The sequence below is a fragment of the Schistocerca serialis genome, chromosome 11 (assembly GCF_023864345.2).
Source record: "Schistocerca serialis cubense isolate TAMUIC-IGC-003099 chromosome 11, iqSchSeri2.2, whole genome shotgun sequence".
Lineage (NCBI taxonomy): Eukaryota > Metazoa > Arthropoda > Insecta > Orthoptera > Acrididae > Schistocerca > Schistocerca serialis.
Genome location: NC_064648.1, coordinates 136,731,340 through 136,747,352, shown reverse-complemented (window position 1 = coordinate 136,747,352; position 16,013 = coordinate 136,731,340). Strand labels below are relative to the sequence as shown.

The 16,013-nt window shown below is 43.0% G+C and overlaps 2 protein-coding genes across 2 annotated transcripts in view; one reads left to right on the top strand and one right to left on the bottom strand.

Annotated features, from left to right (window-relative positions):
* The window catches only part of LOC126426537 (ankyrin-3-like), a 305,624-nt gene that overhangs the window by 36,175 nt on the left and 253,436 nt on the right, over positions 1 to 16,013 (top strand). The gene's annotated exons all lie outside the window — the stretch shown is intronic.
* LOC126426539 (cortactin-binding protein 2-like) overlaps positions 12,050 to 16,013 on the bottom strand; it is a 66,278-nt gene continuing 62,314 nt past the window's right edge. The window contains exon 4 of the mRNA XM_050088442.1: positions 12,050 to 12,530. Within this exon, the coding sequence (XP_049944399.1) occupies positions 12,050 to 12,530 (481 nt within the window). The remainder of the gene's footprint in view (positions 12,531 to 16,013) is intronic.

Sequence of the window (16,013 nt, the reverse complement as noted above, 5' to 3'; positions counted from 1 at the left end):
TCTACTGATTCAATTCTAGGGAGGTGAGAGGCCAAGATCATGCGACAGTACTGCACTGGTGTTAAGGATACGAATTACACTGGCACGAGGACGATAAAGACGCCTCATTTAATGATACACAAACAGAAAGAAACAATGAACAAATTCTAGTGTACGATTTCACCGTCGGCCTTAATCACAGAGTGAGCATTCTGATGCACAGAACCGATTTTCTGTTGCCGACACACATTGCCACCGTGGGCACGAGATCTGGGGTCGGCATAGGTTTGCCCGTAAAACGTCCTATAAATTTTGAATGCCGCCATATCGTCAGTACAGATAGATTGCCCTCATATGTGCTGTGTATTTGGGACAGGCGTTTTGTAGACACCATAACAATTGGCATTTGATACCTAGAATAAATTGTTCTCTTAGCTTTGATGAGCAAAATTAGCGGGCACCACGGCATGGCACCGTCACGTCATTCCGCTTAGTCCGCGTCAGAGTACAGTACTGCAGCTGAGGAACTAAGGTGATTAATGGGTAAAGCAAACCTCATAACTTGCGTTCTTGATCAGTTTTGTTTGTTGAAGTACTGAGATGTGACACAACATTTCAAAATATCGACATTTCTGTGGTTTGGGGAAGCGGACATTTGTTCCGTTATCGTGAAACGTAAATAATTTTTCGCCTTAAGATATCTCACGTTGCTTGTGTAACAATATCCAATGCAATAAAAATCCAAGTCGTCATGGTACATCTACAATTTGCCACGAAAACAAAACACAATATCTAAATATAGATTAAGAAGTTACAAAAGCACACAATCCACTACTACAACACGAGTGAGCGCGGCAAAATAGGTTAACTTACGATGTTAGCAGGCGATGATGCCGTCGACACTTCCTTCCCGAGAAACCTTGAGCTGCCGTGACGTGACGTGACGGTCTGTTGACGACTTGTCTGAATGCCGCCGTTTGAAGTAAATTGTGGAATCTTTGGATCTGACATGACAGGACCTGACGCCCAAGGTGAACTGGTCTTAAAAAGAGTCATCCCGAGATCACGCGACAATTTCAGCTTAATGTTGACAACTAGTGCAGCACGAAATGTTTACTCCAGAAATTTTTCTACTTTATGGCTTTCACCGACGTCATATCTGAGTCACAGATGCTACTTAGAGGCAATATCTGAAGGCAGAGGGGTTTATTCCTAAACCAAAGAATGTATGACAGAAAAGAAAGATAATAAACATACATATAATAAAATTCCATTGCAGCTCACGTGATTAATTACATAGCCACAAGTTTTATCGCAAAAGGAATTGGGGTAACAAAAAAGAAAGTAACAACATAAAAAAAACACATGCATTAAATGAATTATTACCACAGTTTATGCGAGCAAGTGAAAGAACAATAAACGGCCTTTCAAGTCCACTATAATATCACTCGTAGTAAACTCGTGATCTATATCTACGTCTACATGGATACTTTACAAATCACACTTACGTACTTGGCAAAGGGTTCATCGATCCACTTTCACAATAATCCTCTGTTATTTCAATCTCAAACAGCGCGAGAAAAAAACGAACACCTACATCTTCCCGAGCGAGTTTTGATTTCCTTATTTTATTATGATGATAATTTCTCCCTATGGAGGTCGGCATCAACAAAATATTTTCGCATTCGGAGGAGAAAGTTGGTGATCGAAATTTCTTGAGAAGTTTCTGCCGCAACGAAAAACGCCTTTGTTTTAATGATGTCCGTCCCAAATTCTGTAACACATCAGAGACACTCTCTCCCCTATTTCTCGATAATGCAAAATGTGCTGCCCTCCTTTGAACATTCTGGATGTACTCTGTTAATTCTATGTGGTAGGGATCCCACACCGAGCAGAAATGCTCCAAAACAGGACGGAAAGCATAGTGTAGGCAGTCTCTCTAGCAGATCTGTTGCATCTCCAGCCAATAAATCGCTGTCTTTGGTTCGCCTTCCCCACAACATTTCTTATGTGTTATTTCCATTTTGTGTTGTTCGTAATTGTGATTACTAGGTATTTAGTTCAATTTACTGCCCTGACTGATCTAACCAAAGTTTGACAGATTCCTTATAGCACTCATGTGGATCAACTCACACTTTTCATTATTTAGGTTCAACTGCCAACTTTTCCACCATACAGGTATCTTTTCTAAATAGTTTTGCAATTTGTTTTGATATTCTGATTACTTTACTAGAAGGTACATGACAGCATCATCTGCAAACCACCTCAGACGCTTCCTCCATTCTCTCCGAAATCGTTTATATAGATAAGGAACAGCATTACTTGGGAAACGCTGGAAATCACTTATGTTTCCTTCGATGATTTTCGTCAATTACTACGAACTGTGAACAATGTGACAGGAATCTTTGTAATAGCTCTGCATCAACTGACAAATTGTCCATTGCTAAGAAACACAACTCCTCTCTCTGTCGAGCTTGTGTTTCTCATGGAACATAAAGTATTCATACTACTTACAAGAATGCAGCCGACATCTTTCACAATCTCGTGTATTTCAAAACTAAAAGCCCAATCTCTTTGAAGGCCAAACGCCGGAATATCAGTGGTTGTCTAGCGCATCACCCAACTCCATTAGCGTTTGTTGTTTGAACCAGTCCCCTACATTACCTGATTACTGGAACCTATTTGTTGGCAGCATGTATGGTCCTGCCTTAGATTAGTGTAAACTGCACCATACTCAAATTACTGCCATATAAGCTGTGCCGGGGCTAGCAGCGTGTTTAGCACTAAATTCAGCTAGAATTTGCATATGGAAATGATGCTCTAAGACCCCCATTCCTAACTCCGACTTTTTCTGTCGCATATGGATTAAAAAAAGAAACGCAGACTGATTGTTATCGACCCTGCAAGTGGAGTAGAGGAGAATTGGCACCTGCAATAATTTAATTTGATAAAAATTAATTTGACAGTCGAAATTTTAATTAATGTCGTGACAGATGAAAGGATTGCTCTACCTAACTACAGAATGAAATTTCTGTTCAAGATAACAATTGGATTTATTCTGACAAAATTCAGAATGAAAAACACATGAAACAATCACAATACGTCAATTTAATAGGCTTCGGTAGAGTGGCCTTTACTGTGGGAGACCTGCTGTACATGTACCTCTGATACTTCTCCACAGAAGGGAGTGTCTACAGTGGAGCTGTCAACATTCCACCTGGAGTGTCTAGAGTGGAACTGTCAACATGCCACCTGGGCGGTCGAACAGTTGGGCCGACGTTCTTTTCCCAGATGAGTCCCCATTTGGTCTGCAGAGTGATTCTCGACGCATCCGCATCTAGAGGGAACGTGGAACACGATTTCTCAATCCAAACACTGTGCAAGGAGACTGATATCGAGGATCCCGGGCAGGGATTCTGGCGACCACTCGAACACCTCTTCATGTAATTGTACCAGTGAATTGGCGAGGTTTAACCGCTGCCAGGTATCGAGGCGAGATCTCGGGACCTGATGTGCGGCTGTAGCGAGGAGAGATGGACCCAGACTTTGTACTGATGGACGACAGTGCTCGACCTCATAGAGCAGAGGTGTTTCACGTTTTCTTGGAAATCGGAGACCGTGCGTGGCGTGGCCTGCTCACTCTGCCGATTTGAATCCCATAGAGCGTGTCTGGGACGCACTGGGGAGACGGGTTGCATCGCGTCATCATCCACGAACCACTCTGCAGGACTTGCGAGCAGCTCTGCAGGAACTGTGGGCGTTATCGCCTCAACAAGAGATTGATAACATCACTCACAGCACGCCCCGCCGTTGTCGGGGCTGTACTGCTGCCAGAGGTGGTCACACCCCGTGCTGAGCACAGTAACCAGTCGTCGCAGTGCGTGTGTGGAGATACATTGAGTTGTAAGAAGAGGAACAACGGTTATGCATGGTCCAGTTGTTTACATTCTGTGTTCTTTACATAGTTTCCATTTTACTAACGCCCGTTTACACTATTTTGTGGCAAAATAGATGCAACCTCGCAAAATACCCAACTGTTGCTTCACTTTTGGCCAGCAGGCTATTTGCAGTTTGTACTATCACATTGTGAAGTGTGGTGTTCAGTTGTGACAGTCAGAGAGCAGACATGTTTACACTGAGTGGGCCTCCTGGCTTGATGAGTGGTACACTGAGGAGCTGCTGTGTGATGGACTGAAGTGGATGTAGCTCTTAGAGCGAATTTTTCAGGCTGCAGTGGAGTGTGCGCTGATGTGGAACTTTGTGGCAGATTAAAAAACTGTGTGCAGACTGGGACGTCTGCATTTCTCTGGCAAATGCTCTACAAACTGAGCTACCCGGCCACGTCCTGTGACCCGTGTTCAGGGCCTAGCGTGCCCCCTGATTTCCAAACACTCCACTGCCAACTGAAACATTCATTCCCGAAATGATCTCCTGCCTTGGCTGAGCCGAGTCTCTGCAATCTTTCAGGAGTGCTAGTCCTGCAAGTTTCACATGAGGATATATGTGGAGTTTGAATGGTAGAAGATTTACTGGTGAAAGTAAGGCTGTGACGACTGGCTGTGAGCCATTCTTGAATAGCTCAGTAGGTAGAACACCTGTCTGTAAGCGGCACAGCTCCCTGGTTTGAGTCCCAGTTCGACACATTGTTTTACTGATTTCTGAGAACATTTCTCGTGGAGAACAGTGGTCTGGCAGAAAGTAAAACTGACACGGAAGACAGCAGTCTTTCGCGGTGGGGAAACTTCCAGAACAGCTCTAACCTCTATGGATTAGTATTGTAAGGTAATAATGGTTCGTGCAAGTCCGCACTGAAGCTCAATATGAATGAAATCATTGTCGTCCTTCACTACTGAACGTAAGCCGCTCACATTCTATTATCTGTTAAGTGGTATCACCATCAACCGAACCATATTAGAGTATAAATGGGACACGGGATTGCTGCTAGGTACACGATCGCAGAGCTTAAACTGTCTTCGTTTACCTGTATGCAAAAATTTTTCGATTGCTTTTAATTAAATTTGTGACTGCAGATCTTCACTGAAATATCAGCAAGATCAGGTGGAATGTTACAGTGTGCGCTCTCCCCTGCATGATTTTTACTGTCTATTTTTATGTACTGATAAGGGAATATTTTCTGTATTGCCAGCGTTTAAAATTTATGCAGTGTTTCCCTGCCTCCCCCCCCCCCCCCTCCTCATCTCAACAGGATTGCGTATGAAGCAAGACTTCGCTAGTCTCACTAAGCATTTGTTTCACATTTGCAAGAACACTGGTAATTTATGTGTATATATGTGGAAATAACCGTGTCTTCCAGTGCCGTGAAAACATTGCCGTAGCCTGACACTGAGGTGGTGAATAGCACAGTTAAACCTAAATTCAATCTTGTTATTAGCGAGAGATATCATTAAGGAATGTATCTATTGGCATGGAAGTGTAAAAATCGCTAGGTCCTTAATGAAGGTTGTGTCAAATGTTTGATTATCCAGCCAAATGCAAAATATTCTTCCAAGTACTTAACAACAACTTTTCTTTTCCTGCATCAAAAAACCTTTATATCAAATTACATGTTGTACCACCGTTGCTAACCTGTTCATGTACACTGTACGTATGTGGTTAATGTAACAAACTTGCAGGAGGATGATACAGTTATTTAATCATCAATTTTAGTGGGACATCGATATGCCATTTTCTTCATTTATTGTAATGTATGAAAATGTGTTTCTTTGCTTAAGTGTGAGTATATTGTGTGTGTGTGTGTGTGTGTGTGTGTGTGTGTGTGTGTGTGTGTGTGTGCATATGAGAGAGAGAGACATAGACAGAGAGAGAGAGATAGAGAGAGAGATAGACAGAGAGATAGATAGATAGATAGAGAGAGAGAGAGAGAGAGAGAGAGAGAGAGAGAGACAGTAATGGTACTAATTCAATGTTTCCCATTTTGCTCTAATTTTTAATGATCAGTTCAAAATGGTTGAAATGGCTCTAAGCACTATGGGACTTAACATGTGAGGTCATCAGTCCCCTAGACCTAGAAGTACTTAAACCCAACTATCCTAAGGACATCAGACACATCCATGTCCGAGTCAGGATTCGAACCTGCGACCGTAGCAGCAGCGCGGTTCCGGACTGAAGAGCCTAGAGCCGCTCGGCCACTACGGCCGGCGAAGAACGAGTAACAGATAGCATCAGCTTGCGTATGGAAAGGCAGAAGACACATGTAGGCAGTGACAAGTTATGTGGCTTTAAAGGTAAAATTGTCGATGGTATTAAAAATATAAATAATGGAACATAATAATAACAAAGTGCTGCTTACTTTGTGGCAATGTGTGTTACTCATCACGTTGACATCAGTCGTCCCATCCGTTGCAGGTGGGTCCAGAATGGAGCCATCGAGTAATTCTGATGCTCGCTGTACCTAAAAAAGTGTTAAGTCATCAGTTACAACATCGCTCCTCGTCGTCATTTACACATTTATACTCTGCGAATTGGGTCTTCTGATGCGCCACTTACACCGGATCGTAAGAAAGCAAATACGAACGTAAAAGCATCTGCTGACAGTTCCCAACTGTTTGCTTGTATCCGTGAACGTTTGTATACACTCTAGGCAATAGAAGAGAACACTATAAAAGAAGCATATATATATACACTTTCACTGACTCCCACACAGATTTGACTCAATTGTTACAGCTCTGGTATAAAACTCTGGTATTCACGTAGGATTATTCCGCATGCTGGGTGTGTTGTTCTACGTCAAGCAAACTAAATGTAATAGGAAAATAAAAATGTATTATTGGATGTCTCAATTTTTATGCAAGTGTGCAGCACTTGTCACTAAACTGCAGCTCCCTTCTTCCTTCGCACTAATCCAAAGTCTTGCAACTACGTCACTTGACACTTTAGCTTCTCGTTACAACTAATGAGAAAATTTGAAAGTGGAACACTAATTTCTGATGAGCGACATAACCTGAAGAACAGATAGAATTTACACACTGCAACTGGAGAAATTTATGCCAGCTTCTGTGCCTCAAATAGTTCCTGACGCCTGCAGTGACATATGCAAAGCTCAGATTTCATTAAGGTACGCGTAAGGAAGATAATGCCAGTAAAGTACAGTAACTGAAATGTGAAATGCACATAAAACCTCTCAATAAGGCTATTTGACAAAACTTACCGCACTGTCGATGGAGCACAAGGCGTGAAACGTCATCCATAGAATGAGATGTTGCTCATCCTCGATAGTCATTGTCCATTGAAAGACGTTCGTGGGTTAAGGTAGTTGGTAAGCAGGCAGCGTTCCACTTTCGGGGGCTTATCTGACGCTTTGTGCAGATCGTGGTCGTGGCGATACTGTGCTGCCAGCGATGCGGGCCGCGGACGGCTCCTCTACCTGCTGGGCGGAGTCGTTTGCCGTGTGAGGCTGTGAGGAAGAGCCGTGGAGTGCGCGTGAGCTCCGTGATGCTGGAGGAACTGTCGTGGCACTCATGTTCTGTTTCTGTTACACTATTGTTTTGGGTCTCGTGTGAGACTGACGCATGAGAGCGTCCAGCTGGAATATAACGTGTAGCCGATTCATTAAGAGAAGTTAGAGTTGTACGTTGTAGGAAATACATTGAGATGAACTTCTGTGAGAGTGCTATTCCAACGGAACGAGAAAAGTCTCTTTTGGCATGTTCAGTACAGTGGATTGAAGTTCACAGGAGAGAAGCTGTGTCACGGTTCACGGGTGCTGAGCAGCAGCACCACTGCAGCGTCAGTGTTACACGGCGACACCGAGAGGAGCACGACACCCAGTCAGGTACGGAGACTGCGGGTCTACGACTTGTGGACTGTTTCAGTGGCCTGTTCCTAACACCACCATTAGGGACATAAAAACCAAGCAAACATTCAAAGCAGGCATAACATGACCGAAGGAAAAAATATTTTGAGGTATTTCGTTACGACATCTAAAGCGTAAAAAACCTATGACACACCCATTATGTAACTACAGCTGATTTGAACACAGGCCACGAGACTGATAAACTTCTTCACAAATTTTTAATTTTTAATTACTCAGCTCTATACATTTTTGTTTTTGTAGACTTGCAGGAAAATTTATTGTGCTGTTCCTCTTTAATAATAAAAAAAAAAATACGAAAGCTTGCGGTTCTTCAGACTGTTCCCTCCTAACAGGATGCATCTAATGAATTTATAATCTTTGCTATGTCTCTGGTTGGACTTTTTAGTGTTCCGACTGTTTTCTATTGAGCGTGTTTCCCTTATACAGTAGTGTTACATTATTGTCTGACCACTCCACAGCTCACACTAGAAATCTTCAACAATAAAAGTAGTTTGTGTGGAAAACAGCACGCAAACGCAAGTGCAAGTCAAACAGTGGTATGAAACTTGCGTGGCAGATTAAAACTGTGTGCTGGGCCGAGAGTTGAACGTGGGTGCTCTGCCTTCCTCAGGCTGGGTCTCTATTGACTGAGCTACCCAAGCATGACGCGTGATCTGTCCTCACAGCTTTACTTCCACCAGTGCCTCATCTCCTACCTTCCAAACTCAACAGCTCTGCTGTGAAACTTGCATGACTAGCTCTCCTAGGAGAAACGATATTGCACAGACATGGCTTAGCTACAGTGTGGAGGAAGTTGTCAGAATGAATCTTCACTCTGCAGTGGAGTACGCCATATTCAACCCGCCAGGGCAGCCGAGAGCGCTGACGCTCTGCTTCCTAGGCTCGGGTAGGCCCGCCAGCCTCGGATCGAATCCGACCGGCGGATTAACAACGAGGACAGGTGTGCTGACTGGCCTGGATGTGGTTTTAGGCGGTTTTCCACATCCTGCTAGGTGAATACCGGGCTGGTCCCCACGTTCCGCCTCAGTTACACGGTTCGCAGACATCTCAACACGTTGGCACTATTCCACGGATTACACTAGACGCAGATGGTTGTGCTACGCTAATTCCTCCCCCGGGGGGGGGGGGGGGGGGCGGAAGGAAGGGCATCTGGCAACCTCTTGAAATTAACATGCCACATCTGCTTCACCAACAGAGCCCGCCAGTCGGGTTTAATGCTTGGAAAGAGAGACAGTGGAGTACGCCGTGTTACACTATACCCTACCTATCGTACATCTGATTAACACTGTAGTTCACTAAAATTATACAGAAGAAAGAAGCAACAGAAAAACTTTATCCATAGAAGTGTTTGCTAATTTACTGCATTTCGCATCCCCAGACTCGGCGTTTTTGGAGTCGCATTCAGTGTGGTGCACTGGGAAGTCATGTCACAACACGACTGCAAGCATAGTATTTACTCAAACAGAGAAGCGGCAGTCTTATCAGGTGCATTATAAATTCTAAAAATAGCAGTGGCTATACCTATTTTGCCTGTAGCGAAAAGTCGGACGACATATGAGCTGCGACCATTTTTGTAAACAAGCGAAGTGGCCTTCCATTTATCTCTACACAGAATTAATCCAGATTCTTTCTGTGTATCAAGTGCAGATTGTTAACCTCCATTTGACAAGCCTGTACAAAATCTGCCAAACTTCAGAACGGGATTCGACTCTTCCAGCGACGTGATGACATTAAGAATTTGCAGAGGCCTTACTAGTAAACGACACACAGCACCTCAGTGTCACTGTCCGTGTGATTCCTGTACTGCATATCTGAATGCTGGCTTCTTAGGCATTGCTGTCCTGCGATTATACCTTTACACAGCACCCTGTCTCCTCCCTCCAGTAGCCAACGCACATCACCTGCCTCCTAACTGCAGATGTGTGAGTACTGCCACCATACAAACTTCGCGTATGTTGTACGAAAACACATAACAATGCAAGCTGGCTGATACAGACACTAATGCCGAGAAACCACGAGGAAAGAGAATACATATATGCCTTTCTCCATACCAACTCCCAAATATAAATAAAGAATTCGAACTCAGGATTGCAAACATAAACGAACGCAGTCGGAGAGCCTTAGTGCAGACGCATTCCCAGCTGCTGATTCTCAAACACATCGCTGTGGCAGAACCGACTGGTCAGATGTGTACAGTAACCGTTTCCTGCGAAATACATTAGTAGTTTCTCCGTGAACTCGTCGGGAGTCTACGGAACTGGTGAATAAACCCTCCACTTGTTTACTCAATGCCGATATTCAGCTTGCGTAATTAAACGATTTACAAGTAGGATCTGAAGAGAGTATTGAGGTGAAGCAAAGTCAGAGCACAGTTTTCAGATTACACTACGAATCGAGTGGATATTCTTTAAAAAAAAAAAGAAATACACTGTGGACTATGCATCTGAATGCAGTTTGTTTATTGGCTGATGAATCCATATCAGGTGAGTGAAGCGAGTTAGTCAGCCGGAGTGGCCGAGCGGTTCTAGGCGCTACAGTCTGGAACCGCGCGACCGCTACGGTCGCAGGTTCGAATCCTGCCTCGGGCATGGATGTGTTAGTTAGGTTTAAGTAGTTTTACGTTCTAGGGGACTGATGACCTCAGAAGTTACGTCCCATAGTGCTCAGAGCCATTTGAACCATTTTTTAAGTAAGTTATTTTTTCCCTTAGCTGACCAGAAGACATGGCATTACTTCTTAATTGCTAAATATGAGTAGGAATTCGATGTATAACCTAAATTCCTTCCCCTCTTCTCTCTGTCCATCTCCTACTCCCTCTCTCTTTGTCCATCTGCCACTCCCCCCCCCCCCCCTCTGTGCATGACCTCCTCTCCAAGTCCTCCTCCACCCCCTGCCCTGTCTATTCCCACTTCTCTGTCCTCTTACCCCTCTCTCTGAGCTCAAGCCTTGTTTATTGTTATTGAGAACAAAACCTCGATTGGGAACTGAAGCCACTTAAAATGAACATGTACGCTAGTTGAGACCATTGGTATACAGTGTGTTAGAGACACCTGTTCACATGCTGGATCTGTGAAGACAGTAGCTGCAATGACAGTCTTTGCCATGGTTTTAATTTGTGAGTGGTTAGAATTACAAAGTTAAGGATTCTGTAGTGTTTTCCTAATAATTAGCCGATAAGCCATAAATACGAGTTTCTTGTTTCTGTAAAAACGATGGCGAAGAAGAAAACAAAACTGTACAATACTGTGTACACAATTTGTCTTTGAAATTATACATAAAGAGAAAGAATATATAAGGGAGAAACAATTTGTCTAATGGGTTACACGCCCCCCTATTGTAGTTCAAACTGTGGGAAGGATACCGAAACAACACATTTTCACAGTACAGCACACGATTTTCTTTCACACAGTCGGTTTTAACAGAAAACCTACATGTTGCCATTTAGAAAAATATGTAACCTAAACCTGACAAAATGTTTGTTAGGGGTTAGTATAGAAATTCGAAATAAATCGCTCAAGCACTTTTCGAGGGTTTTGGTAACAAAGTATCCCCTTTTAATGTTCATTAGAGCATTGTGCATAAATTTCAAGTAATTCACTCAGGAACTTTTCCAGGTATTTGGTAAATATATTTATGTATCATATATGTTAAAATTGGTTGTTTGTTAGAGTATCATGTAAATATTTGATGTAATACATTGAAGATTTTTGGCAACAACATTTCCCCTTTATAGATTGAAAGTATATTTGTATGTTATATACATTAAAAGTATATAGCCTATGTCCATTCAATAGTTCATGGAAGTATTGTGTAAAACTTTGAACTATATCAATTGAGAACATTTCGAGATGCTTGGTAACCTCCTTTCCCCTGTAAATGTTAGAGAAACATTTATATGTTATAATTGTGAATGAAGTACATAGTATATATCCAACTAAATGCTGATGAGAGTATCAGGTGCAAATGTGAAGTATATCAGACAAGAGCTTTTAGAGACTTTTAATAAAAACTATTCCTCTTTACATGTTATGTATGTCCAGTATCTGTCTGACCATTCATTAGAGTATCATGTGATAAACAATGACTTGTCCTTGTATAGTAATACAGATTAAAACTTGCGCCAACCCCCTCTTAAAATTTCTTTGATGTGTGGTCCTTAAGATGTATTGTGTTCAAACTTTAAAAAAGAGAATAGCAAATTTTTATGCAATACAAGGAGAATTTAGATAAAAGTCTTTAATCACAAGATTTGTTGAGTGCTAAATAGTTGTACCGTGTCTGCTTCTGCCCACTGTTACCCCTTATGTCGCTCCTCGCACCGGCCAGCAGCAGTGCCTTTGCTGCATATGCACACCCCCATCTGGCAGCCACATGGAGTGGAGTCTCCCCCGCATCGTGCTGGACATCTACACACGCTGATGCCGCCAGTAGCATCCATACAATGTGCTGCTCGCCACCTCTACATGCAGCCCAGTGCAGAGGCGTCATCCCATCCGAGTCCCTGACGTTGACATCTGCTCCGGCATCAATCAGGCACTTGACAGTTTCTTCGTGGCCATTCATCACTGCTTCATGCAGGGCAGTGTCGCCACTGGCGTCTGTCGCGTTGACTGGCGACCCCGCATCCAGGAGTGCCCGCACTTGGCCGGTCTGACCCTGAGACGCAGCAATGATCAGCCTCCCAGCCAGCATCTGCTTCTGCTCCTCAGTCAGGATCCTGTAAATCACATTATGATTTACATCAGTTTTAGTATAGCAGCAGTGACATGAACATGACCTCCACAACGTATCTAAAACACACACACACACACACTCACACACACACACACACACACACACACACTCACACAGAGAGAGGGGGTTCGGAGATCCAAAACGTTACTCTGTGAAAACCTTGTTTGAAATCAGTCATATAGGTAGTCAAGTAATGGCTTGAGTGTCAGAGCTGACAACGAAATGAATGCACTTATCAGCAGGTCGAACTCGTTCAGTCTCTACTAATTCAGTTGTAGGGAGATGAGAAGCCAAGATAATGTGACAGTAGTGTACTGATATTGAGGATGCAAACTGCATTGGCACAAAGACGTCAAAGACACCTTATTTAATGATACATAAACAGAAAAAAATAATGAATAAATTCTAGTGTCCGATTTCACGCTCTGCTTTGACCTCAGAGTGAGCAGTCAGGGGTTGGTTGCCCATAAAGCGTCCTGTGTAGTTAGTACAGATAGATTCCCTTCGTATTTGCTGTGTATTTGAGATAGGAGTTTTCTAGACACCAAAGCGTTTGCATTTGGTACCTGTAATAAATTGTTGTCTCAGCTGTGATAAGCAGAATGGGCGGGCATCACGTCACGACACGGTGACGTCAGCCCGTATTCACACTGCCCGCCACGTCATGTCACGTCAGTTCCATCTCAGAGCACAGTATCGCAATTGAGGAACTAACAACGACAAGGGTTATTAATGGCCAAAACAATGTTCATAACCTGTGTTCTACATCAGTTTTGTTTGATGAAGTGCTGAGCAGTGAAACATTTCAGATCGTCGACCTGTCTGTGCTACGAGAAAGTGGGAGTCTGCTCTGTTATGGTAAAAACTAAATAATTTTTCGTTTTCAGATGTCTGACATTGCTCGTGTAAGAACATCCGAAAGAAAAAACAATGAAGTCGACATGCATCATTTGGAATTTGCCACAAAAACAAAGCATAATAATAACAATAAAGATTACGAAGATACAAAATCACAGTATCCGCTGTTATAAAACGAGTGAGTGCGGTAAAAATAGGTTAATTTACAATGTTAGCAGACGATGATGCCATCAAAACTTTCTTCCCGAGAAACCTAGACTAGCCATGACGTGACATGACAGTCTGTTGACAACTTGTGTTAATTCCGCCGTTTGTAGTGCATTGTGGAATGTTTTGACGTGACGTGATGTACTTGACGGCCAACGTGAACTCACCTTAAGCAAACAGCGTCGTCCCGAGATCGTGTCACGGTTCCAGCTCAATGTTGACAACAGGCGCAGCACGCACTGCTCACTCCACAGCTCTTTCTTCTCTCTGGCTTTGACCGACGTCATGTCTGAGTCACAGACGCTACTTAGAGGTGACATCTGAAGGCAACGAGGCCTATTCCTAAAAAACGAATGTACCACAGAAAAAAAGATAATGCACACAAATACTATAAAATTGCATTGTAGCTCATGCAATTAATTACATAGCCACCAGTTACATCGCAAACGAATTGAGATAACAAGAAAGCAGGTAACAACAGAAAAAAAGCATACATGCATCAAATAAATTATCACAGTTTACGCGAGCAAGTGAAAGAACCATATGCCGCCTTAATAAAATCCACTAGAATATCACTGGCAGTAAACTCGTAATATTGTGGAATAGCGGTAATACTTAATAACAGGGACTGAATCTAAGGGGATATCGCGAAAAAGTGGGAGTTCTTGGCGGGTACAAACTAAAATCTAACGCAACAACCGCGAAATGAGATAAATAGTAGCGTGCAGGAGACGTATCGATACAGACTTCAGTCAGAAAAATACAAGGGAATTTTAAAATGCTTTCAAAGAAGTAATAACAGCGAACAAGCAGGTGGGCCTTCACTTCAGATATTCAACAGCCAAACTGATTATCAACAACAAACACAACTCTGTATTATAAGCAAAATACTTCAAAATCTTGTAAACTGCGAGGAACCAACACAACCACTAATTTCCAGACAGCCTCGAAAGGAAAACCCACCTTCAGAGCCACTATACCGCATTAGACTGAACAATACGGCCGGCCGAGGTGGCCGAGCGGTTCTCGGTGCTTCAGTCTGCAACCGCGCCACCGCTACGGTCGCAGGTTCGAATCCTGCCTCGGGCGTGGATGTGTGTGATGCCCTTAGGTTAGTTAGGCTTAAGTAGTTCTAAGTTCTAGGGGACTGATGACCTTAGAAGTTAAGTCCCATAGTGCTCAGAGCCATTTGAACCATTTGAACAATACGCTAGGCAGCCAGAAAACAACAGGGTGCCAGAAGAAGACGGGATATTGGCTGATATGTGAAAACTAGGAGGGAGTGGGCAGCTGAAACCTTTTACGAGGTCACGAGATACTGCTGGGAGGGAGGAGGAATACCGGACGGCTGGAAGCAAGCCACAATCCATCCGCCACGTAAGAAGGGATACAGGACGGGCACACACACTTACCCAGCTCCATACTGAGGCCTCTGCTGAGTAAGACAGAAGACCAAGCAGAGGACACAACTGGCGAGTACCAAGCGGGATTGAGGGAAAGTAGTTTTTGCACGGGCCAAATTCTTAACTTGAAAACAGTCCCCACGACCACAAAAATGCAGAACCTGAACACAGTCGTTACATCCGCTGATTTAAAAAAAGCCAACGATTCTGTAGACAGACACTGGAACAAGCAGGTGTTGACAGAACCATTCAAACAGGCACTTACAGACACAACTTCTAAAGTTAAATTCCTAGGTGAAGTTTCTGAATGCTTCACAATTACAACAGGAGTCCGGCAGGGCTATGGGCTCTCGCCGATTGCCTACAGTGTGATCTCAGACAAGGTCATGAGAGAGAGGTCAAGAACTACAAGAGAAAAACATCGAAGGAATCCATGTAGAACAAGAAGACCAAGATCTGACGTGGCATATGTTGTTTCTGCTGACGAAACTGCAATGATTTCTAATGAGAAAATAGATGCAAAGGTAATGATAGAAAAACTGTACAAAATTGTAGCTAAAACCGGACTAAAAGTATCAAAGGCTGAAATGCAATATATTGAACGTATACACAATAGAGAAAATATTTACGAACACACATAAAAAAAGTTGATAAGTTTAAGTACCTGGGAGAAGGATACAATGAAATGGGTTAGATAAAACTACAAATAAAGATAGATCGAAGAAAATGGAATTAGGAAAGAAACGCACCCAAAACCGATATAATAAAACATCACTATCATTCCAGGCAAAAATTAAACACTACTTTACAGTACTTAAACCGAATGCACTGTGGGGATTTGAGTGCCTAACACTGAGAACAAGAGGTGGACAAGAAGAGCTGCAAAAGCAGAAAAGCTTCAGGGCCTCAAAAGAACAAAACTAACAACCTCACGAAGAGGAGAAATGAAGGGCTGTGCAGAACCACAGAAAAAAATCACAGACACAATAAGGAAGAGA